This window comes from Geotrypetes seraphini, chromosome 13 (assembly GCF_902459505.1).
Source record: "Geotrypetes seraphini chromosome 13, aGeoSer1.1, whole genome shotgun sequence".
Lineage (NCBI taxonomy): Eukaryota > Metazoa > Chordata > Amphibia > Gymnophiona > Dermophiidae > Geotrypetes > Geotrypetes seraphini.
The window spans coordinates 74769583-74793727 of record NC_047096.1 but is presented as its reverse complement, the minus strand read 5'-3'; the positions used below and the strand labels follow the sequence as shown (position 1 = coordinate 74793727).

Below are 24145 nucleotides of genomic sequence, written 5' to 3'. Positions count from 1 at the left end.
TACCTAACATTTGGTTTGCTTTCCTCGAGGCTGTGGCGCATTGTGCCGACGCCTTCAATGTCGTGTCTACCATCACTCCCAAGTCTCTTTCCAGATTACTGACCCCTAGCATTGATCCCCCCATTTTGTAAGTGAACATCGGGTTCCTTCTCCCTATAGTCAGTTTTGTTCAGGGCCCTTTTCTGAGGGGGTACTCAGAGATACTACTCGAAGGAGTCCAGAGAAGAGCGACTAAGCTGATAAGAGGTATGGAAAACTTTACATACGCCGACAGGTTGAAAATGCTGGGGCTGTTCTCCCTGGAGAAAAGGAGACTTAGAGGAGACATGATAGAAACCTTCAAGATCCTGAAGGGCATAGAGAAAGTGGATAAGGACAGATTCTTCGAACTGCGAGGAACCACAAGCACCAGGGGTCACTCGGAGAAATTGAAAGGGGACAGGTTTAGAACCAATGCTAGGAAGTTCTTTTTTACCCAGAGGGTGGTGGACACATGGAATGCTCTTCCGGAGGTTGTGGTAGGCGAGAGCACAGTAATGGGGTTTAAGGAAGGTTTGGATAGGTACCTAAAGGATAAAGGGATTGAGGGGTACAGATAGCAGCAGAGGTAGGTTATAGAAGTAGAGGTAGATTATAAAGGTCAAGAATTCACTTCACAGGTCAAGGACCTGGTGGGCCACCGCGGAAGCGGGCCGCTGGGCGAAATGGACCTCCGGTCTTACCCAGTGGAGGCAACTTCTTATGTTCTTACCTTTTCCATTGCTTGATAAAAGAAAAAAATGACCCATGGTCCCCACCTATGAATAAAAGAGCTCAAATGCTGCCTTTTCGTGGATTCTTTCACTGGTTGCAGGGGGACTGGCTTAGGGTTGCCAGATTTCGCTATAGTAAAATCTGGACCCACCCGCCCAGTTCCACCCAGCCCTGCCCCATTACCGCCACAGTCCCGCCTCCAATCCCACCCTAGCCCCGTCCACTCCCAACCCCCCCCCCCCCCCCCCCGCTGCCTGCTCTCGTCAGGCAGGAGGAACTCCACGCATGCGTGGATTTCCTTATGCCCGACACGATTTAGAGGAGGCTTTTCAAAACCCGGAAAAAGTGCCGTGTTTTGGAAAGCCATCTGGACCCCCAGACATGTCCTCAAAAGGAGATCCGGAAGTCTGGTAACCCTAGCCTGGCTACTGTGGGGTGGATCCCTCAGTGATTACCCCCACTCCTGAAGAATGGCCTGGCATCTGAGTTTGACACCTTTTTTTGCAGGTTTTGATCCATCAGTTTCTGGCAGCTATTTCCATACTGGTTATCACAATAGGAAACATAAGAACATATCAGTTGCTATCACTGGCTTAGTGAGGGTGAGAGGCGCCTGGGGCAATGGCACCCCATAGAAACATAGAAGATGACGGCAGAAAAGGGCTACAGCCCATCAAGTCTGCCCACTCTGCTTACCCACCCCCTGTCTATGCCCTAATGACCCAATTTCCTTATCTTAACCCTCGTAGGGATCCCACGTGCCCTTTTCTCCCCCCCCCCCACGCTCCTCCCCCCCCCTCTGCTATGCACATGCCCCTTCCCTTCCCCCGTACCTGTTTAGTTTCCCTGGTTTGAGCAGTATCTCCAACTTGCCCCTGCCGGCATCAGCTCTCCCTCTGATGTCACTTCTTAGTTGAGGGACCTGGAAGTAATGTCAGAGGGGAGCGCCGGCAGCAGGTTAGAGCTGCTGCTCACGCCAGTGAAGAGACAGAAGTATGGTGAGGGAGGCAATGAAGGCGTGGTGGGGGAGGAGTGGGAAGGGACGGAGAGGAGAAGAAGTGCTGGCACCCGCGGTGGTCCGCCTCCTAGTGATTGCTATAGTGGGACAGACTGAAGGTCCATCAAGCCCAGTATCCCATTTCCAGTAGTAGCTGATCCAGGTCACAAGTACCTGGCAAAATCCCAAAAGAGTAAAACCGATTTTATGCTGCTTATCCTAGAAATGAGCAGTGGGTTTCCCCAAGTCCATGAGACCACAAAAGAAACAACAAGGACCTTGCCCATCTAACATTATGTTTTGTGCTCACAGGGAAAGGGGATTTGATTGGTGCAGACCTCCCAAACAAAGATCAGGTGATCAAAACCAACGCGGACGTAAAGGCCTTGACCTATTGTGATTTGCAGCACATCAGCCTACGGGGTCTGTTTGATGTCCTGGAACTGTACCCAGAATACTCCAGCAAGTTTATTGCTGATATTCACAGGGATCTGACCTTTAACCTTCGGGAGGGTAGTGAGACAGAGGTGCGTATATTTCATATATTTATTCCAGAAATGGTAAAGGCTGGATTTCATGACAGAGAAAATGTCTGCAGGCCTCCAAGCCTCATGTGTGGAAGTCAAGGTTATGAACAGTTTGAATATAATGTTCAGTGGTGTAGTAAGGTGCGGGGGCGAGGGGGGCGGTCTGCCCTGGGCACCAGGACCCCTCCTCCTCTCTGCCCCCTCCGCCTCTTCCCTCTCCTCCCCTCTCCACGTGCGCACTCCCCCCTTCTCTTCCCCGTACCTCTAGTTCAGCTCTGAGCAACAACTTCAATGTTTTCCGCGTGACCGCGTCAGCTTTCCCGCTGAAGTCACTTCCGGGTGCCACGCATTGGAAGAGGGAGAGCTTCTGGGGTCACGAGGAAACTGTTGAAGTTGTTACGGCGGTGAACGACTAGAGCTATGGGGGAAGGGAAAGGGGTCACGAGCGTGGCAGGGGGGATCGAGGAAGGAGCGGAGAGCGGAGATGAGGGCGGGGAGGAACACCTCCGCCCCTGGAGCCTCTCACCCTCGCTACGCCACTGATGATATCCCTTAATATTTAGCTCATGACCTTCCAGTAGCAGTTCAAGGTAAACTACTTTCAGGTGAGGAGGTATTTTCCTGTCCTCAGAGGTCGTACAACGCAAGGGAATAATATTCAGTTGATGGCGCTCATCCTTTCCCTAATACTGACTGCTGCTGGTTGAATATCCATAATTAGGTGCCAGTATGCTATTTAACTGGCCAGGAACCATTCCTAGACAGTTAAATATTTCTGAATGTCGGGGGTGGGGGGGTATGATTTCTTGAGTTTTTGTAAATTAATGAAGCCTTATTTATTTGTCATGGATTTCTCACTGTTATTTAGAGGGGAATTCATCAAAGGGCACTAAGCGCATTACCACACACTGACCTCTGAAGATGCCCATTCCTATGGGCGTCTTTAGTTGTTAGCGCAAGCTAATGGGTTTACGCGCACTAATGCCCTTAGCATCCTTTGATGAATTCCCCCCCCCCTTAGTGTTCCTTGTGACTCTGGGCAAGTACATTGCCCCAGGCATAGGCGTTGGAACAGGGGAGGCCACAGGAGCCATGGCCTCCCCAAAAATTGGCGGTTGATGGTTGATGCCTGCCCTCCCACCCATTTCCTGATGTACTTTATATCTTCGGGCAGTGTCAACGAGCAGGCCTGCCTTGGAACCCTTTATTCTACTTCCAGGGGTAGGCCTGCTCGTTGACGCTGCGTGGCAGCTTGCCCCGAAGATTTAGGGCTCCTTTTACGAAGGTGCGTTAGGGCCTTAACGCGCGGAATAGCGTGTGCTAAATTGCCTTACGTGCTAGCTGCTACCGCCTCCTTTTAAGCAGGTGGTAGATTTCTGGATAGCGCGCACTAATCTTCTGCGTGCGCTAAAACCGGTAGCGCACCTTCGTAAAAGGAGCCCTTAAAGTACAACGCTGGGAGGAGGGAGGAGGTGGAGTCGGGAGCTGGTGACGGCCCTGCCGCAGGATTCTGCTGGGCTTAGGGCGGAGCTCCTGGGCCCCCATAAACCAAACAGTGTTCTCCGCCTATGGCCCCAGGTACAAAATAAGTACCTCTCTAAAATATGTAAACCACTTTGATTGTAACCACACAGAAAAAGTGGTATATCAAGTCCGATCCCCTTTACCCTTTATTTAATGTTTTATGATTTATTTGATGTTATGTGTGTTTTACTGTGAACTGCTTAAGAGTGTTGACGATAAGCTGGCATAAATTTATTTAAATAATATACATAAAGCTATAATAGAAAATAACCAATATTTTCCTTCATTTCAGGGTGTGTTCAGGTTCTCCAGGTCTCCACGATTATCCCAGGTAAATCTGAGCATCTTTATCTTTGGCGTGAAAGAATAGGGGAAGGTATTCATTATGGTACTGAAACACATTAGAATATCTGTTATTCCTTATTGTCCCTCCAGACCAGTCCAGATGTCTGGGTATATGCCCTCCTGTTAGCAGATGGACACTGAGAACTACTGAATTATGGGTATAATCGAAAGAAACGGCTAAGTCCGTTTTGCGCCTAAGTTGCTAGTTGCCCAAAGTCGGCAGTGTGTAAAGTCCATTCTCAAAAAATACATCCAAAATAAATTTTTTTTGAGAATCATCTAACTGTATGTCCAGCCATTTTGATTGTCCAGAACGCTAAGTCATCTCTCTTTAAACCCCATTCTCGTTCAAAAACTTGTCGAAGTCAAAAACACCTAGAACAAGTACTTTTGGGCATGGGAAGGGCCAGCAAAGTGATGGATTGGACACCCAGACAGGACAACACAGTAGTGGGGCACCTTACAGGGCACTGCTGCTAACTTCACAAAAAGGGTGCCTCATAAACATCTCACCATAACTCCTATAAGGTCATGGTAAGCCCCCCCCCCCCAAATACCCCCTAAACCTATTAGACTCACCTGTCTACAACCCCAATAGACTACTTAAGCCACCTCTCTGCAGCTCTACTAGGCTTTCCAATGCCAGGTGCTAATATTCTGGAGGCAGATATGTAAAGTGTTTATTCTGATTTTTATTGCCGGGGGGGGCGTCAATGATCACTGGGAGAGCGTGGGGGGGTCTGTATTTGTATTTGCAGTGCTTCTGTGGTCACTTTGGATACCTTTTTGCCACTTAGACCTAGTTTTCAATCGCCTAAGTCACAACGTCCAGGCAGCCTTGTTAAACTTTCGGTTATACTTGCAGTACGACTAAGTTTAGATCAGCCCACGTCCCGCCCAAATCCCACCCTCACCACTTCTCCTAAAACGCCCCTTTTAGCTGTGGTCGTTCAGCAGCACTAAAAAGGCCTAAGTCGTTTTTAGGTACGTCTAAACCCGTTTCGATTATCGGCACTTGGACGACTTGTTTTTTAGATCGTCTAAAGTACCAATGTAGGACAGTTTTTAGACACTTTTTTATTTTATTATAAGTCCCATAGCATTGTGTGTAACCCAGCAACTGCCAGTATGTTTTCAGTCTCCAGCAGGTGGTAAGTGAGAGATTCTGTACTTTCTGGTCAGTCAGGCTGAGATAAAACTTTTTTTTTTTTTTAACTTGTGAGGATGTTTTAAAACAATAAAATAAATAAATAGGGACCAGAATTCCCAGGTCTCTCCCCTTGTCTTCCCTCCCTATACTCATTTTTTTTCTGGAGGGGTGAGCTGTTGCGCCTTGATCCCTCTCCCTGGTTTTGGAAGAGGGCACTTCAGTGCCCTTTTGGTAAGAGTCCCACTGGCAGACATTAAAAAAAAAAAAAAAAAAATCTTTAGGCGCTGATTTAATGTGGTGAAATCATGGGTTTTGCTGGCTGAGTTATGCAGGAAGGGTTTCAGTGTGGGTGTTATCTTGTGCAGAAACCCTTACTGCAAATTGATTTAAAATGCATGGTAATACAGTATGGTCATTATAGATTCTGCAGCCATGAAATTAAAAAAAAAAGTATTTCCTGTTCACAACTTGTCACCAGGTCTAGTGTTGCATAGAAGGGTTGTTTGAGAAGAGTGGGTGTCTTGCTGCACCTCCTATCTCATTCCAGCCTGACCACCCTGCCCTGTAGTGCTTTCTATATCGGCCCTTATCCGTGGTAACCTAGCAGTCTCTCTTCCTCACACGACCCAATTCAACAAGATCCTAACCTCCCTGTCCCTAATATTAAAATGTAAAAAATACCTGGTGGTGGTTGGCCTACCCCTGATCTGATCCTTCCCCTCCCCTCACATCAAAACATAAAAATCCCTGGTGATCTAGTGAGCCTGTTGTCCAACCCACCTATCCCTGGTTATAGTGAAAAAAACCTCCCTGGTGTCTAATTTTCCGACCCCTTTTCTAATCCCTTCCACCTCCCCCATACCTGAATGATTGTTGTCATAAGTCAGATGTGGGCAGTGGCGTATTAAGGGGGAGCGGACCACCCTGGGTGCCTTCTTCAGGGGGGCACCAGTGCCTCTCCTCCTCTCTGACCTCCTGCTTACCTCTTTAAATGTTCAGCATCTTCCACTTGCGGCTCACACCAGCCTCCACTGGGAACTGAGGCCGGCGTGAACAGCAGATGGAAAGCGCCGCTCGCACTCGTGAACATTTCAAGAGGTACACAGGGGGCGGGAGGCTCTCAAGCAGTGGAATCATTTACCAGGAGAGTTAAGATTAGAGGCAAATTTTAAATCTTTAAAAATTTTTAAAAACAGTTTTTTAAAAAAAGAAGTTTTCGGACAAGATTTGAATCAATCTGATATTACTCACATCTTCTAAATGTTTTGGATCTTCAGTCAGCAGTCCTGTGAAATCTTAAATCTTAAGGATATTATTATTTTATTTAGGAGTGAATGTTTTCTTGTATGCATGCTGCTTATATGGATTAGGTCTATCCTATTTAACAATGAAGTTCTCTATTATATTTTTATTTCATTTTTTATATTTGATTGTATTTTCTAAATCACTTGAACCAGTAAAATGAACAAGGGGTATAACAAGATTAATAAACCATAACCATAAACCATGGCGTGACTATGCTGGGCGCCATTGCCCTGTCGCCAACCTCCCTCGCTAAGCCACTATAAGTTGGATGGATGCTCTGCTGTTATATGTCATGAACCAGCTAATTTAGGAAGTCAGGTATACTTTTCTGTGCTCTTTGGTAGACCCAGAAAGGGTGAAGTGGTCTCAAAGGAGATGATTGCGTCGGTACCCATTATGTCAGGCAAAGCAGTTTGCTTGATGCTCAGACTCATTTGATTGGTGATTATATAGAATATAGATTAATATAGATTAATTCCATTTCAAGAGATTTGCGAGGCAGCTGCTTCATCATTGCATTCCTTTGTCAAACATTATAGACTGGATGTGCAGGTAAGGCAAGATGCTGCTTTTGGAGCCTCTGTGTTGCTGTCAGATGGCATTAGTTTCTGACCTTCAAGAATACTGCTCTGGTATATCTGAAGCATCTGGTCTGATCTGGAGGGACAATAAGAAAGGTTAAATTTGAGCATACCTGCTAATTATCCTTCCTTGGGTCCCTCTAGACCAGTTCAGAATCAGCCTAGTGTCTCATCTGTCAATAATTATGCAGATATATGTAAATACCAAAGGTTCTCAACAAGATTTGCTATCCCCAACAATTCTAAAATGTTTTTTATCAGTCTTCGGGCCAGTAATTCATAAAATAATAACTACTAGTCTGACCACAGGGACAATTCCAAAACAATGGAAAAAACCTACAATCCATCCAATCGTGAAAGATCATGCTGCTCCTCTTAACGACAAATCAAATTACCGGCCCATAGCCAATCTCACTAAGATAACGGAAAAGGTAGTATTTAATCACATGTCAGATTTCATTGAAAAAACTCAAGTATTACACCCTAACCAAACAGGATTCAGAACCAATCATTCAACTGAACATTCAATGATAGGCTTGACATCAAATATACTGTACTTCTTGGACCATCATAAATCTGTCATGCATATTTCCCTAGATATCTCAGCTACTTTGGATACAGTAGACCACTCATTATTACTTGAAAGACTTGCTTCAATCGAAGTCTCAGATCAGGTTTTGAACTGGTTTCAATCTTATTTCACAGACCACAAGTCGAAAGTGAACTTTAATAATTCATCTTCAAACTACTTGCCAAATACTTTCGGCATTCCACAAGGATCAACACTCTCCCCACTCCTGTTTAATATTTTTCTCTCTCTTCTGATAAGGCTTGGTCAGTCCATCGATCTGTCATTATACAAACATGCTTACGACATACAAATTCTGTATCCATTAGACACCGAGAACCCTAATGAGATTTCTGATTTGAACTTCAAACTTGGACAAATTAGCCGTTGGTTAGGAGACAGTATGCTTGCACTTAATATTAATAAAACAAAAACAATGTTGATCCCATGGAAGGAAGGTCTTGCAGTAAAATCCCCAATCCAGATAAACAACATCATTCTTCAATCAATTACTCCTGTCAAAATCTTAGGAGTGATACTGGATCAAAAATTATCGTACCACGACCAAATCAGTTCAGTCGTTAAAAAAACTGCTTTTTCAAGCTAAGAATGATTAGATCTCTAACTAAGGTACTAGACCCACCGGCCTTAAATATACTGATTCATTCATTGATTATCACTAAACTTGACTACTGTAATGCTCTCTACATAAATCTGCTGCAAAAATAATACAAAAGACAGCAATAAAAATCATCACGAACTGAAAAACATTTGATCATGTCTCCCCTCTTCTGAAAAATGCACACTGGCTACCGATACGGCATAGAATTACTTTCAAACTGACACTATTAACGTTCAAAATCCGCCAAGCAAAACCACCATTCTTCCTAGATAGGCTTCTCATTCCTTATACACCTCCAAGATCTCTCAGATCGGCTGATCAAAACCTAATCATCGGAGTCTCTTTTGATCCCATTCTCTACATGTCCTCTGTCTTAGGCTCCAAGAAATTGAATTTTAAAAAAAAGTTCTTAATTTTCTTTTCAATTTTGATCAGTATTTTAAAAATTTTTTACCCTCCTTTTGTCCTTTACTATTCTTATTGTAGTTCTCCCTACTTCCCTTATGTATCGGTACGTCATGTTTGTGTGTGTCTGTTGTAGTTAATAATTAAGACCCTCTTTTTAATTTTAAATTGCTTTGAATTAATGATATTGTGATACATCAAAATTTGAATAAAACTTGAAACTTCTGCCAATCGCTTCTCTAAAAATAATCGATACAAGAAGAACAGAAATTTTCTCGGTAACTGCACCACAAACCTGGAATAACCTGCCTTCTTTAATCACAATTAGATCAATTTAAAGGTTCTCTTAAAAGTTTCCTGTTTAATGATGCGTTTGAGAACTGAAGCTAGTGGTAAACATTGGGTCTGTTCTCAAATAATTAACTTCTCCACAGTGACAACTTAGCCTTTTTTAGGCTATTATATCCTTCCTTTTGTTTTTTCCCTTTTATTGTTTCTTTCCTATTACAATTGCAACATTGCCCTCTTTTGTTCCTATCAGTGATAGTCTTGTTTTAGTCCTATATGTCCTACGCGTTCTACCCTGGTTTTAATTGTAAATCGCTTAGAAACTTGTATAAGCGTTTAATCAAATTTTAAATAAAACTTGGAAACTTAAGTGATGTTTTGACCCTGTTCACTTCTGTCACCTATTACGCCATTTGTAGTTCTGTTAATTCATGCTTCAAATGCTTAGAATATGTCTGTCCTTGGGTTTCTCCTTGTGTTTATGAAGAGTTAGATTTACTGCTTTGTTAAGAAAATGTTGTCTGTTGCTATGAGGAGTGATGTCAAAATTCAGTAGTTCTCAGTCTCCATTTGCTGGCAGATAAGCATCTGGATTGTTCTGGAGGGACTCAAGGAAAGAAAATTAGCAGGCAAGACCTAATTTAATATTTTTGAATACTAGGCCAAGGGTAGTATTTGGATAAGTTGTGAAAGCTACATTTTCAAATCAAATGGAAAAACATAGTGGTACTTCATAGACCTCCACTTGCTTAAATTTTGTTTCTATACTAAATACTTTCAAAGTGCTTTGGGTGGTCATTTTACTTTGTATATGGAAAGTTGATGTTCCTCTGAGCTTCAAAGTGACTGGGTTAGGAACTGGTTGAGTGGAAGGTGACAGAGGGTAGTGGTCAATGGAGATCTCTCTGAGGAAAGGGTGGTTACCAGTGGTGTGCCTCAAGGTTCGGTTCTTGGGCCTGTTCTTTTTAACATTTTTGTAAGCGATATTGCAAACATGCTGTCAGGTAAGATTTGCCTCTTTGTGGGTGATATCAAAATCTGCAACAACGTAGACACTCCTGATGGTGTGAATGACATGAGGAAGGACCTGAAATTTGGCAGCTAAGATTTGACGCTCAGAAATGCAAAAACCTAAGGGAACGTATGCATGAAAGAGGAGCAAGACTTGGGTGTGGTAATATATAATGATCTTAATGTTTTTACATTTTCTAATGTATGTAGTGTTCATTCTGTGTTTGCATCTGAATGTTATATTATATACTAGTCTTTAAGCCCGTTACATTAACGGGTGCTAGAGACTCCTCTTCCTGTATAAAGTTGGGTTTTTGTTTTTTTTTTCATTTTAGGCTTCCTCCCCCCTCCCTTTTCCCTTCCCGTCCCACCTTTCGCTTTTTCAACCCCCTTGCATTTCCCTTTGCACGGTCTCCCTTGTGATCATGCTTCATCCGCTCCTTCTCCTGTGCGGGCCACCAGAGCAGAGAGGACGGGGTGGAGGGGGCTGCTGGCCGGGGCCGGCGGAGAGGAGCTAGGCGGCTGGAAGAGTAGCAGCAGCCACTGCCGATCGCAGCCTCCGTCCTGCCTTCGCCTACCTGGATTTGCTTTTTTTTCTTTTTTGTTTCTTACATTGCAACGGGAAGGGTCTGAAGCTCCGCCAGCGAGACAGACCAAGCCCCGACCGCACCCTGCAGCTGCCCGGTTCAGCTGATCCCGGGCTTCGGTGGTTATTGCGACCCCCCCTCTCTGCCCCCTCCCCGGTACCTGAGCAGCAGCACTCCGGGATCTTTCTCTCACTCTGCTTACTGCCCCTGGAGACGGTTACCAGGGAGACTGGAGCACCAGTAGCAGCAGCCCGGGCCCTGAGTTACTCCGCCCTCTGACCCGCCCTCTCTCTCCCTCAGCAGGCCGTTTTGAAGAGCAGCGGCAGCGGGAGGGAGGAGTCCCTGGAACACGCGCCTCCAGCTAGCGCAGGCGCCGTGAGGTGTGACACAGAAGCACACCTCACGCCGCCAGGAATCAAGATCTTTGAAAAGCGCATGCGCGCTTAGCCTTTTATTATTATTGATTACCACGTGTATGTGCTGATAGTTGATCTTTAAATAACTTTGGACGGCCTTGATTGGAAAGGTGGCACCAAGAATTAAATTAAATCATAAAAGGAAGATTTTAGTGATTGTTGGCTTTTCTGACAGGCTCTTGTTTCCCCATGCAGCCTCGCCCAGAGAGTTGCCCGACACCTGAAAAGAATCTGCCGTCCATTTTGGAGGACGACGGAGAAGCGGATAATTTCTTTCGCCACTCGCCTGCCACCATCACACGCAGGAAGCTGCTTCTGCCGAACTTGAACAGCCCAGTGCGGCGTGGCTCTCTCAGCAGCCTATTGGGGGATGACCTTCGCCAGTTCTCGGCTCTGAGGCGCACATGTCGCTCCCCGGCCAGGTGCAGCAAGGGTAGGAGCCCCTCGCCCCAGAGCAGGAAGGAAGGAAAGAATTCAAATGCTGATTCAGGCAACGGCCAGAAGCTCTCAAAGCTTTGCATCCCAGTGCTGAACACATTTGGGCCGCCTGACTTGAGCCCCAGGTAATGCCGCCGCCACCTCATCAGGGAGAAATTTCACCATCAAATACACGCACAATTGCACCCCCGACAAATGTGCCCCGACAATTGCGTGCCCGCCAAATGCACGCACTGAATGGGAGGTGACCCATCAAATGCACCCCGACAATTGTGCTCCATACTGTCCCAATCACAATCCACAGTGGATACTATTTTGTCTTTTTGCGGCTGGGAAACCCCCCCCCCCCCCGCCACTACACTTAAAACATTCACTTCCTATCTAGTGTTAGGGTAAGGTTTACATGATGATTATGGGAACCGTTTACATATGTGGATATGTGGAAGGCCTTGATTTGCTCAGACTCCTCAGGTCCCCTCCCAAGGGGCGGGGCTTGAGGAGTCTGAGCAAATCAGGGCCTTCCACATATCCACGTATGGCAAATTCAGATTGGTGTTCATATTTCAGGGGGCGCAATTGATGAGGTGTAATTATCATGCGCGCAATTGTCTTGCGCGGATTTGTCGGTTGCCGATTTCAACTGTAATATGTCCTGTACTGAGAGGCGAGTCCAAATCCTCTCTCATGCGCTTTTCTTCACCTTCCAGGACTCTCCGTTCTCCAGTATTTATAGCCCACATGCTGCATTGTGCTAATATCCCTGGAGACTTTAACCCTTGCAACTCTGATAGTAAGTGCAGGAACCCCCAAAACAATTAGATGAGGAGAAACTCTGTGTACTAAAATCTGGATTAAAAATGAATTGATAGCTGCAGGTTTATTTTTGCAGTATAACCTTATTTCACAATGTGGATGGCATGCAAAAAAATATATATATAAATATATATATCTATAATGGACACTAATTTTTTTAATTTACATGTTTTGTTTTTTTTTCAAATATAATCCTTCAATATAGTCTCCCTGCTTCTAATTGGGTCTAATTCCAGAAGTTACTAGAAGCCTTGACATGAGCCTATATCCACATCTGGGAAGCTTCGTTATTCCATCCAAGACACCGTTTTTGTTCAGTTAACGAATGGCTCGGGTAGTGGCAGAAGAAAGCTCTTCCAGAGATGCAAAACGATGTCCACGCATAGATTGTTTCAACTTTGGAAAAAGGTCAAAGTCTGGTGGACTCATGTCTGGACTGTAGGGAGCATGAGGTAACAGCTCCCAGTTGTATTTGCGTAGTTTTTCAATGAAGACATTCCCTATGTACGGGCGAGCATTGTTGTGAAGAATGAGTGGCCCAGCCAAGAGCAACTGTGGTCGAGTTTTGTGTATTTTTCTGCACCTTCATGATCATAAGCAAAGATCATCATTTTTTTGACTTTTGATTGAGCTCGTCGAAATTTTTTTGGTTGTGGAGAAGATGGAGCTCTCCACTCTTCATTGGAAAACTACGCAAATACGGCTGGGAGGTGTTACCTCATGCTCCCTACAGTCCAGATATGAGTCCACCAGACTTCGACCTATTTAGATTTTTATTTTTGTATTTATGCACCAACTTTTTGTACGTTTCTATGGGGTGTGGCCTTAAGTTTCACATGTGCTTCTAACTAGATTTACCCAGAACCACACATAAAGCAGGTGTTATGTGTAGAAAAATCTACAAAATACTCCACCAACATGTCCTGAACACTATCCGTTCCATTGCAGCATTATAGCGTCCCCCACCAGCCAGCCAGCGCCACTACTCAGGGTATACCTACTACCACTAGCATCCCCCTTCAGACAGAAAGAAAGACAGACAGAGAAAGGGGGCCAGGGAGAGAGACAGACAGAAAGAAAGACAGACAGACAGCAGGAGGGAGAGAGATAGAAAGAAAGAGAGACAGCGGGAGGAAGAGAGACAAAAAGAAAGGAAGAAAGAGACAGGAGAAGAGAGAGACACCGAAAGAAAGAAAGATAGACAGACATATATTCTAGCACCCATTAATGTAACGGGCTTAAACATTAGTTTTCTAATAATTCATCCAATGTGCAGGTCATTGATGTTTAGGGGTTCTCCCCAATCACTCTCCACCTGATTGTGCTAATTAACTGGCCAGGAAAGGTTCACAGCTGGTTAAATAGCATTTAGTCAGCCAAGCGCTAATATTCAGCGTGAGATTGCTACTGAATATTAGGACTTAGCAGCTAGCCCTGTCACCGGCTATGTCAAGCGACACAGCTTGTTAGCACCAGTATTCATTGACTGACCAGCTAAATTGAGTGGCCAGAGAGACCCACATATATAGCAGGTCTATCTTTGGCCAGTATAACTTAGCCAGTCAATTGATGAATATCGGCTTAACCGGCTATGTTAAAAGCGGCTAAAAATAGACTGGAAATTCAATGCTGGTTGCCAGATATGGCTCAGCATTGAATTTCCGGGTTTGATGCCGGCTAACTTCCGCAATCTGAATATTGGTCCCTCTATGCCAGGGCTGCCCAAGTCCGGTCCTCGAGATCTACTGGCAGGCCAGGTTTTCAGGATATCCACAATGAATATGCATGAGAGAGATTTGCCTGCAACTGCCATCTTGGTATGCAAATCTCTCTCATGCATATTCATTGTGGCTATCCTGGAAACCTGGCCTGCCAGTAGATCTCGAGGACCGGACTTAGGCAGCCCTGCTCTATGCCTTCTTTGAAAGCCCAGTACAATCATATCTCTACTGTTTGGTTTGTAACTTCTTTCTGTGCAGTTTAATCAAAAGCTTTTTGGGAGTTTCTTCTGGTATTTTCAATCTCCACATTCTCTGCATTTTGTGAGGCTTTCCTCCAGTATTTTCATCTTCTGCTTTTTTTTTTTTTTTCTGGTCTGCTTTCTCAGCTCTTCCATTTAGCTTCTTACTGACATTTCTAATCTTTTTAGCTGTAGGGTTACCAGAAGTCTACAAAAACCCAGACATGTCCTCTTTTTAGAGGACTGTCCGGGGTCCTGGACAGATTTTCCAAAACCCAGCAGTTTGTCCAGGTTTTGTAAAGCACCAACAAGCTCCGGCTGTATCTGGAGGATATCCGAGCATGCACACATGACATCACACACAAGCGCGCATGCTCCAGGCCCTCCAGACACGGCCTGTCGGGGAAGGAGAGAGGACGTTTGTGGGGGCGGGGCTGGAAGCTGAACTGGGAGGGGCTAGGGCAGAACCAAAGACAGAACTGGGCGGAGCCAGGTTAAATAGGGCAGGGCTGGAGGAAGAACAGGGCTTAGCCATGTGTCTGAATTTTTGGGCCCTGAAAAATGGCAACTCTAGCTGTCACAGAGCATTGTTGGATGTTTAGTTTTGTTTTCCTATAGAGAAAAAAAGGTTAGAAAATAATGCTTAATGCAAAAAAAAAAAAAAAAAAAGGAGAAAAGAATGCTTAAAGCAGACACCAAAAATCCATTGTTGATGTGACCCAGTCTAACCAACAACTTTGTTTGGTTTCTCCTGGCTGTTTTGTAGGCACATCTGTTTATTTCCTCTTTCCTTTATGCACAGGGTCGTTGATGGTATTGAAGATGATGGGAGCACTTTGGAAATGCAAACATTTCATTTCAGTGTGGATCCTCAGAATCTAAAAGCTCCCATCAGAGAGTCTCCAGTCTCAGGTAACCAAGTTACATGCTGACCCCATAAGAAAAGCAGCAATTTGTCCACACTCTCATAACCTCATGCTTAGAATACTGCAGTCTACTTCTAACTGGTCTCTCACTGTGCCACCTCTCCCCTGTATAATCTGTGCAAAATCCTGCTGTACAACTCATCTACTACCAACCTCGCTGCACTTATGTTACCCCTCTCTTTAAATCACTTCACTGGCTCCCTATCCACCTTCGCATACATAAGAACATAAGCATTGCCTCTGCCGGGTCAGACCAGGGGTCCATCATGCCCAGCAGTCCACTCCCGCGGCAGCACCCCAGGTCCAAGACCTATAAGTGTTCCTTTACCTAAACCTCTTATTCCCTAATCATTTATTATCCTGTATAATAACCCTCTATCTATACCCTTCAATCCCCTTCTCCTTCAGGAAATCATCCAATCCCTTTTTGAAGCCCAATAACGTACTCTGTCCTATCATCCCTTCTGGAAGCGCATTCCAGGTGTCTACCACCCTCTGAGTGAAGAAGAACTTCCTAGTATTCATTCTGAATCTGTCTCCTTTCAATTTTTCCGAATGCCCTCTTGTTTTTGTTGTCCCCGCTAGTCTGAAGAATCTGTCCCTCGCCACCTTCTCTATGCCTTTCATGATCTTATAAGTCTCTATCATGTCCCCTCTAAGTCTCTGCTTTTCTAGGGAAAAGAGCCCCAGCTTCTCTAGCCTTTCAGCATATGAAAGGTTTTCCATGCCCTTTATCATCCTTGTTGCTCTTTTCTGGACCCTCTCGAGCATCTCCATATCATTCTTTAGGAACGGTGACCAGTACTGGATTCAGTACTCCAGATGCAGGTGCACCATCACCCGATACAGTGGCAGGATAACTTCCTTCGTTCTGGTATTGATACCTTTTTTAATAATGCCCAACATCCTGTTCACCTTCTTTGAGGCCGCTGCGCATTGTGTTTTATCCACCAATACCCCCAAGTCCTTTTCTAGGTTGCCTTCCCCCAGTACTATCCCTCCCATCGTATAGTTATACATTGGGTTCCCTTTCCCTATGTGCAAGACTTTACATTTCTCTACATTGAAGCTCATCTGCCATTTTTATGCCCACTCACTCAGTTTGTTCAGGTCTCTTTGTAGTTCTTTACATTCCTCAACAGTTCTAACCCTACTGGAGAGTTTTGTGTCGTCCGCGAATTTTATAACTTCGCATTTCGTCCCTGATTCCAGGTCATTAATGAATATATTGAGCAGCAGCGGTCCCAGCACTGACCCCTGTGGGACACCACTCGTGACCCCTTTCCAGTCAGAGTAGTGTCCCTTTACTCTTACCCTCTGTTTCCTATCCGCCAGCCAATTTTTGATCCACCTGTGCACGTCCCCTTCTACCCCATGGCTCCACAGTTTCCTTAGTAGGCGCTCATGGGGTACCTTGTCGAAGGCTTTTGGGAAGTCCAGGTATATGATGTCTATGGGGTCACCTTGTCCAATTGTTTGCTTATCCCCTCAAAGAAGTGCAGTAGGTTCATTTAGCATGATCTTCCTTTACAGAAACCATGCTGGCTTGTTCTCATCAGTTTATTTTTTTCTATATACAGTTCAAGTTCCTATTGCTGACCTACAAGTGTGTTCATTCTGCTGCCCCTCAATGTCTCTCCTCTCATCTCTCTCTTTATACACCTCCCAGAGAACTCCGTTCCTCAGATCAGCTGCTCTTAGCTGTACCCTTCTCCTCCACTGTCAATTCCAGACTTTCTGCTAGATGCATTAAAGTCAGCAATTGTCGCTAAACCTGTTTCGACAGCTTTAGCGATGATTGCTTTTACTGACCCAATTCACAAAACGGCTCACCTTGTTGTTTTTCCTCTCGATCACCCATTTTCCGATCCGGTCAAGCAAATTAGCTAAAACCCCATGCAAAGTAGCCAAGTGATTGATCGATTGATGCACTAATATCGCTTGGCTATGCAAAAAAAAGAAAACCTAGGGGTTTTAGCGATCGGAAAAAAAACAACAAGTCTAGCTAGACCTGCCAGTAACTGGGGGGGGGGTGTCATTTTTTTTTTTCAATGGCACAGATGTGTAACACATGCAAAATATCTGTCACATTTTTAAGACATCCCTCTTGCCATTATCGCTGCTGCAGAGGGTTGGGGGGGAGGGTTGGTTGGTTCCCGGTGCCGGGACATCACGAGGGCTGGTAGTGTCCAGCAGGCAGAGGCAGCACTCTGAACAGGCTGCTCCTGGCCTGCCCTGCCGGGGTCTTCCCTCTGTCGCGTCACTGATGACGCAGCAGAGGAAAGCCCTGGCGGACAGGCCTGTTAACTGCTGCTGCTGCTTTGGGAGGCCCGAAAGATGAGGTCTCGCATTGAAGGGGTGTCGATCGGTAAGTGCTACAGAAGGGAATAGGAGGGATGAAAGGCTGCTGCATATGGGGATGGGAGGGAGGGATGGAAAACTACACAGGGGGATGGGGGGAAAGATGGAAAGCTGCTGTACAGGGGGATAGGAGGGATGGAAAGCTTCTGCACATGGGGGAGAAAGGAGAAAGGAAGAATTGTTGGACATGGGGTGGAAGAGATGAAGGGAGAGATGCAACAAAGAGGTAGAAGGGGTGAGATGGATAAATCTTGCATATGGTGGAGGGGAAAGAGGCATGCATGGAGAAGAGAGAGAGAAAAATGTTGGACATAGGGTGAAGGACAGGGGGGAGAGATGGTGCAAAGGGAGAGAGAAAGAAATGCTGCACATGATAATGGAGGAGAGAAAGAGAGAGAGAGACTGCATAGAGGGCAATAGAGAGGTTTGACCCAGGGAATAAGGCAGAGAGAGATGGTAGACAGTGGGAAAGAAACAGAAATGTTGGCTATGGAAGTGGCAGGGAAGGTACAGAGATGAAAGATGAATGGTGAACACTAAGTAAGAAGAAAACGTTTGCATCAATAAAACCATTTGAATCTAAGAAGAAAACATCAAATGAGCAGGAGACCCTGGTGAGCGAGTTAACAGAAGACAAACAGAAACCAGAGCCCGGGACCAACATGATTTGAATAATAAAATGACCAGACAACAAAAGGTAGAAAAAATTATTTTATTTTCTGTGTTGTGTTCAAATATGTCAGATTTGAAATGTGTATCCTGCCAGAGCTGGTGTTAAGACAGCGAGCGTGAACTAGAACCTAACAGATTGGAGCTGAGCCATTCATTGAATCTTCCTTTGCAAGCTCTCCCCTCTAATGCTGTTGCTTCTCTTTCTAGGAACTCAACAGGCGACGCCAGCCTTAGCTGCAGAGGCAGAAGCAATCAAGCAAAACATTAGCAGGTTAAACCAAGAGGTAGGTAGGAAGTGCAGCAGGCAGCGAGCGGGCTGCATGCGTGCCGCACTCAGCTGCCGGTTATGCATGGCTTAGAAATGAAGAACTAACCCCCCAAAGAACCGACTGAGAACCTTTGCAAGGTACGTCACCCTTCACTGCCTTATGTGTTAAACATAGAGCTCATTTACTATTTTATTTCTCAATTTGGATTTAATTCGCACTTTCATATTGTAGTCTTCTATAAATACAAAAAAAAACCCAAAACCAACCCTCAGAAAATGTACAAATATCAAGAGAACAAAGATAAAGGAAAGAAAAAGGATACCTTTACTCCGTGGCCCTCAATTCATCCAAAGTCCACACAAAGGAGCACACTTTTGTCACGCTCCTTTATCAGTGTGATGAGAAGGCGCACAGCTCTCTGCTGTCACTCCTGAGTCTTTGTATATTCTGTCCTCTAGTGGCAGGGCTGGCAGTGGTCCCAGTCCAGGAATAATTGAAGAGGAAGTGAAGGGAGTTGTCAGCTCTACTGAAGATGTGCGCTGGTGACGAGCACACAGGAAAGGAGCGGGTCGGGCTCAGATGTTACAATATGTACCGGGATCAGTAGTTTTGAATCTATCTATATATCTGGGAATTGGATTGATGAGTGAGGTGATTGAATAGCTTTGTCTCATCAGAATATTTAAAGTTGTTAAATTGCATGTGACCTGTGAGACACAGCAGGAGGACCTTAGGACAGGGCTGCCCAAGTCTGGTCCTCAAAATCTACTGGCAGGCCAGGCTTTCAGGCTATCTCTAATGAACATTCATGAGAGAGATTTGCATACCAAGAAGGCAGTGCAGGCCAATCTCTCTCATGCATATTCACTGGGAATATCCTGAAAACCTGGCATGCCAGTAGATCTCGAGGACTGGACTTGGGCAGCCCTGCCTTAGGAGATTTGAAGACTGAGCATCTAAATGGTGGTTGAAATTTAATGTGGACAAATGCAAAGTGTTGCAACTTGGGAAGAATAATCCAAATCATAGTTACTTCACAGGCAGTGGAACGCTTTCTCTTTTGGGAGGGGTCCAAAGGTTCCGCCCTAGCCCCAGCAGGATCCTGTGGCACGATCTCCCTCTCCACCTACCTTCCCCAGACGCTGAAATGTCCATTTCAGTCTTTTGATAAGACCAAATACTTTGAAACTGAGCACCCTAGTAACAATGAAGACAGATAACAACCTGGATAGTCTGTAGAGATATAGGTAACTATCTGGCCAATATTCAGATTGTGGGAGGCAGGGTGGTTAACTCCCATGGTCGGTGGTGACCGCAGATAAGAATATAAGAATCGCCTTACTGGGCGACCAATGGCCCGTCTAGCCGAGCACCCCATCTTCACGGTGGCCAATCCAGGTCACTAGCACGTAGCAAAAACCCGAATAGTTTCAACATTTAATGCCATGCCATTTCCAGTGACTTCTGTTGAATATCTGTCTTGTTTCTTTGATTGACGTAAACTTAACCAGCTAAGTCAATAATCGGCCGCTGGATGTTTTCACGTTTATAGCAGCCCAAAATGAGACTGCTACTTGCGCGGCCCGATTTGGCCGCTACATTTGGACGGTCAGCCCTGAAAATTGCAGGTTATTACGCGATATAGCTACTTAACATGTAGCCGCTAACCGGGAAATATTCAGCGGAGGTAACTGGTTGTCTCGCACTGAGGGCTCCTTTCACAAAGGTGCGTTAGGGCTTTAACACACGGAATAGCGCAGGCTAAAATGCCGCGCGTGCTAGCCGCTACCGCCTCCTCTTGAGCAGGCAGTAGATTTTCGGCTACCACGTGTTACAGCGCGCGCTAATCTGGCACATCAAGTTTCAAGTTTTATTAGGATTTTATATACCGCCTATCAAGGTTTTCTAAGCGGTTTTTACAATCAGGTACTCAAGCATTTTCCCTCTCTGTCCCGGTGGGCTCACAATCTATCTAACGTCCCTGGGGCTATGGAGGACTAAGTGACTTGCCCAGTGCGGGGTTTGAACCCACAACCCCAGGGTGCTGAGGCTGTAGCTTCAACCACTGCGCCACACACTCCTCCCAATCTATCTAACGTCCCTGGGGCTATGGAGGAGTAAGTGACTTGCCCAGTGCGGGGTTTGAACCCACAACCCCAGGGTGCTGAGGCTGTAGCTTCAACCACTGCGCCACACACTCCTCCCAATCTATCTAACGTCCCTGGGGCTATGGAGGAGTAAGTGACTTGCCCAGTGCGGGGATTGAACCCACAACCCAGAGTGCTGAGGCTGTAGAGCCAACCACCGCGCCACACACTCCTCCTTTTTAAAAGGAGCCCTGAATGTTTGCCTTAGCGGGCTAAGCCCTATTTAACCGGTCAACTTCATTTCTGGCTGGCTTAATAACGCTGAATATCGACTGGGCTATGTTGACGGTTTAATGAGAGGGTTTCTTGTAATTGTGGGCTTTGTATTCTGTTATTGAATTGATCGCTGAAACATTTTTCAAATTTAGATATTTAAACAAAATAAATATACAATCAAGTCGTATTCCGGAGAAAAATGAGCATATTGCAATCTTTAACGGTAATTTGGTCTTTCCAGACAGTCTAGTCTGATTATAGCCTTTTGTTCCTCTGTATTTATCTCTAATTTATTTTTGTTTCTTGTTCCGTACAGATAAATAATCTAAATCGAGAAGTTTCTCAGCTCAGCAAGGAACTTCAGTACATGATGAATTTACTGCAGACTCACTTAACGGCCCAGCGGTTTATTTCCACCTTAACCTGCCCCTATGGTGTTCCTATGGCAACCAACAGCAGGAATGAGCAGCAGCTGAGGGGCTCTTGTGCCGTGCCTTTGGCCCCAGAGGCTGTTGGAGCACAGACCAAGAACCTAGCGCCCGGGGGCTCTATGTCCTTGAATTGTGACGCTGCTTCCACTGAAGTGCACAGCACTGGGAGCTCTCCCATGCCCTGCCCGAGAGCAGACGAATCAGATAACTTGAACTCAGTCAGAGACTGCTATCACCTTTCCTGTAGCCCAAGATGCCACCACATAGAGAGGGAATGCTTACAGCATGGCACGGAAGCCTCTCAATATCTTGCACAGCCTTCAAACTCAAGTTGCTCCATCTCAGGGTCTACAGTGTTGTGTTCTCCATCTCACACCTCACCGTCCAGGGGTTCCCTCCAGTCCGTCCCTCACTGCCCTTCTGGTCAAAATACCGTGCCTTTACAGTTCCATTCCCAATATAATTCTGAAAATTTCCACTAACTCAATGCTTGAATCATCTTCTGCACTCAGAGCAAGCTTTATCATCCACACGGACAGTATGAATGTTTCAGTTTCCAGCACACTTCTGATAACCTTTGCCCCCCTCCTCTCAGAAGCTCACTTGGAGTTGTCTGTTGAGCAAGGATATGATCGAGGGTCCATAAGAAAGGTTCTCCATGCATTTCGGTTTTGAAAGGGGAAATTAATAGAAGAGGGAGCAGAAGCGTTGGCCATCTTTTGGCCTTGCGTGAAGGCATCAATCTCTCTACTCTTTCTGAGCATTTCCTTCCATTTTTCTTGCTGCACGCTGCCGTGATGTAAGAACTCTGCAAATATGGGCTTTCTAGCCGTGTCTGCACTCCGTGGCTGCAAGACTGTGATCAAATCAATTTCTTAGCATGAGGCCTCTACTGAAGACTTAACTGGCAGTACTAAGCTTGTGTCTATTAAGGCATCTGTCCTGGTGCATCCTGTTATGTAGATCACAGTGAAGTTAAATCCATTTTTTAGTTAAGGAAGTGACCACATTTTTTTCTTCTTATCTGCCGTCCAAATATTTTGTCTGGTCTGGTTTAGCTTCACTGAAATCTAACACCCTTACTGAATCTGAATGTAACTTGCCTTAAAGTAGCAAAGAAAAGGCATGAGCTAATTCCAAATGTAATAAATGAAAGACAAGCTCGGAAGAGATTCCCCTGGGTCCCTGCGTCTTCTGCACTCCAACTGGGAAGGAGACTCATTGCCAGGGGTTCTGTATCCTCTGTTTTCACAATGAGTAGTGAAGAGTCTCCCGGGTTTCCACATTCTCCTGCAATGAGAGATTTTCCCCGACTCTTTGCATCCTTTGCTCACCTATCTAGAGGAGGAGGAATTTCCTGGGTCCCTGTATTATTCGATTTCCTAAAGGAAGTATTTATCTCTTTAGTTTTCTATCCTGCTGTAAATAGTGTGTGGTTATGGTTTATCTGGTTTATTACAGACTAGGCAGCTGCAGGTAAAGCCAACCAACAGATTCTGCGGGCCACACCAAATCAAAAAGCAATCGGCATTAACTTTTACCGGCATGTAAGGTGGACAATTGCTGGTCAAGAGTCAGTGCCATTTAACCAGCCGGAAATGACGCTGACTGGTAAAATGCAAATATTCAGTGTGAGATAACTCGTTATCTCCGCTGAATATTTGCAGTCGGCAGGCAAACGTTAAGCTGCTGCATTGCGTGATAACTGGCAACTAAGTTTGGCAACCACATAAACAGAGGTCCTATCTGTGGCCGCTATAAACTTAGCTGGTCCGTGCTGAACATTGACCTAGCCGGCTATCTCCTGCTGAATATTAATGGTTAGCGGGCCGAGAGTCATTCCTGGCCAGCTGAATATTAGACGGTATGTGGTTAAGTACAATTTTCAGCCCTTGACTGCGTAAGCTGAACCACTAAGGCCTGCCATTTAGGCGGCCCATATTAAGCAGTTATCTTCTGTGGTTATGGGCACTCAACCGCATAGATGGCTACTCTGCCCTAGAATACCCACAAGTTAGCTGGCATCGATGTAGGTAGTAACCATGATGGTTCAGTGATGCAAACCAGTTAACTGCCGGTTAATATCAGCGGTTAGTCTCGGGCAAGCAATTTAAACGTTTTGAATACTGGACAAATAATGTACTTAAACGCTATTGGTGCTAACGGGCTCATGTGACCTGGTTGAAGGTTTTACTGTTGTAGGAGAGAGTCAGCATGTCTGGACTCAATAGACTAGATGTAATAATTTCATTGATTCCTAACAGGCATTTGCATGGTACTAAAAGGCTTTTAATGAGTCAGTAGATTTCCCAGAGCGAATGTCTTGGGCAGACACTGGAAACAAAAGCAGTTTCTCTCTCTGTGGCTCCCAGCATGCAACACACATCTCATTCGAAGGACAAGCAGCATTTTTGAAAGGCAAACACGTTGAAAATCCGAGGCAGATGCTTAGCAGGTGAAAAGTTAAGATATATACCAGTGGTCTCAAACTCAAACCCTTTGCAGGGCCGCATTTTGGATTTGTAGGTACTTGGAGGGCCTCAGAAAAAAATAGTTAATGTCTTATTAAAGAAACTAATCTTTAAGCCTGTTACATTAATGGGTGCTAGAATAGATGTGTGTCTGTCTTTCTTTCTTTCTCTTTATCTCTCCTCAGCCGCTTTCTGTCTGTCTGTCTTTCTTTCTTTCTGTCTGTCTCTCTCTTTCCTTGGCTGTCCACCACCATGTCCAGCAGCACCCTTTCACTGCTCCCCCTGTCCAGCAGCAACCCTTCTCCCTTTGTTTTACCTCCCTCTGTCCAGCATAAGGCTTCTCCCTTCCTTTTACTTCCACT

At 45.3% G+C, this 24145-nt stretch overlaps 1 protein-coding gene across 1 annotated transcript in view; it reads left to right on the top strand.

Moving 5' to 3' along the window:
* LOC117347455 (potassium voltage-gated channel subfamily H member 4-like) overlaps positions 1-22751 on the top strand; it is a 188320-nt gene extending 165569 nt beyond the window's left edge. The window contains exons 11-16 of the mRNA XM_033918434.1: positions 2063-2277; positions 4094-4132; positions 11275-11642; positions 15093-15202; positions 18457-18533; positions 21198-22751. Coding sequence (XP_033774325.1) covers positions 2063-2277; positions 4094-4132; positions 11275-11642; positions 15093-15202; positions 18457-18533; positions 21198-21794 — 1406 coding nt within the window. The 3' untranslated portion in view covers positions 21795-22751. The remainder of the gene's footprint in view (positions 1-2062; positions 2278-4093; positions 4133-11274; positions 11643-15092; positions 15203-18456; positions 18534-21197) is intronic.
* Positions 22752-24145: the final 1394 nt, after the last annotated feature.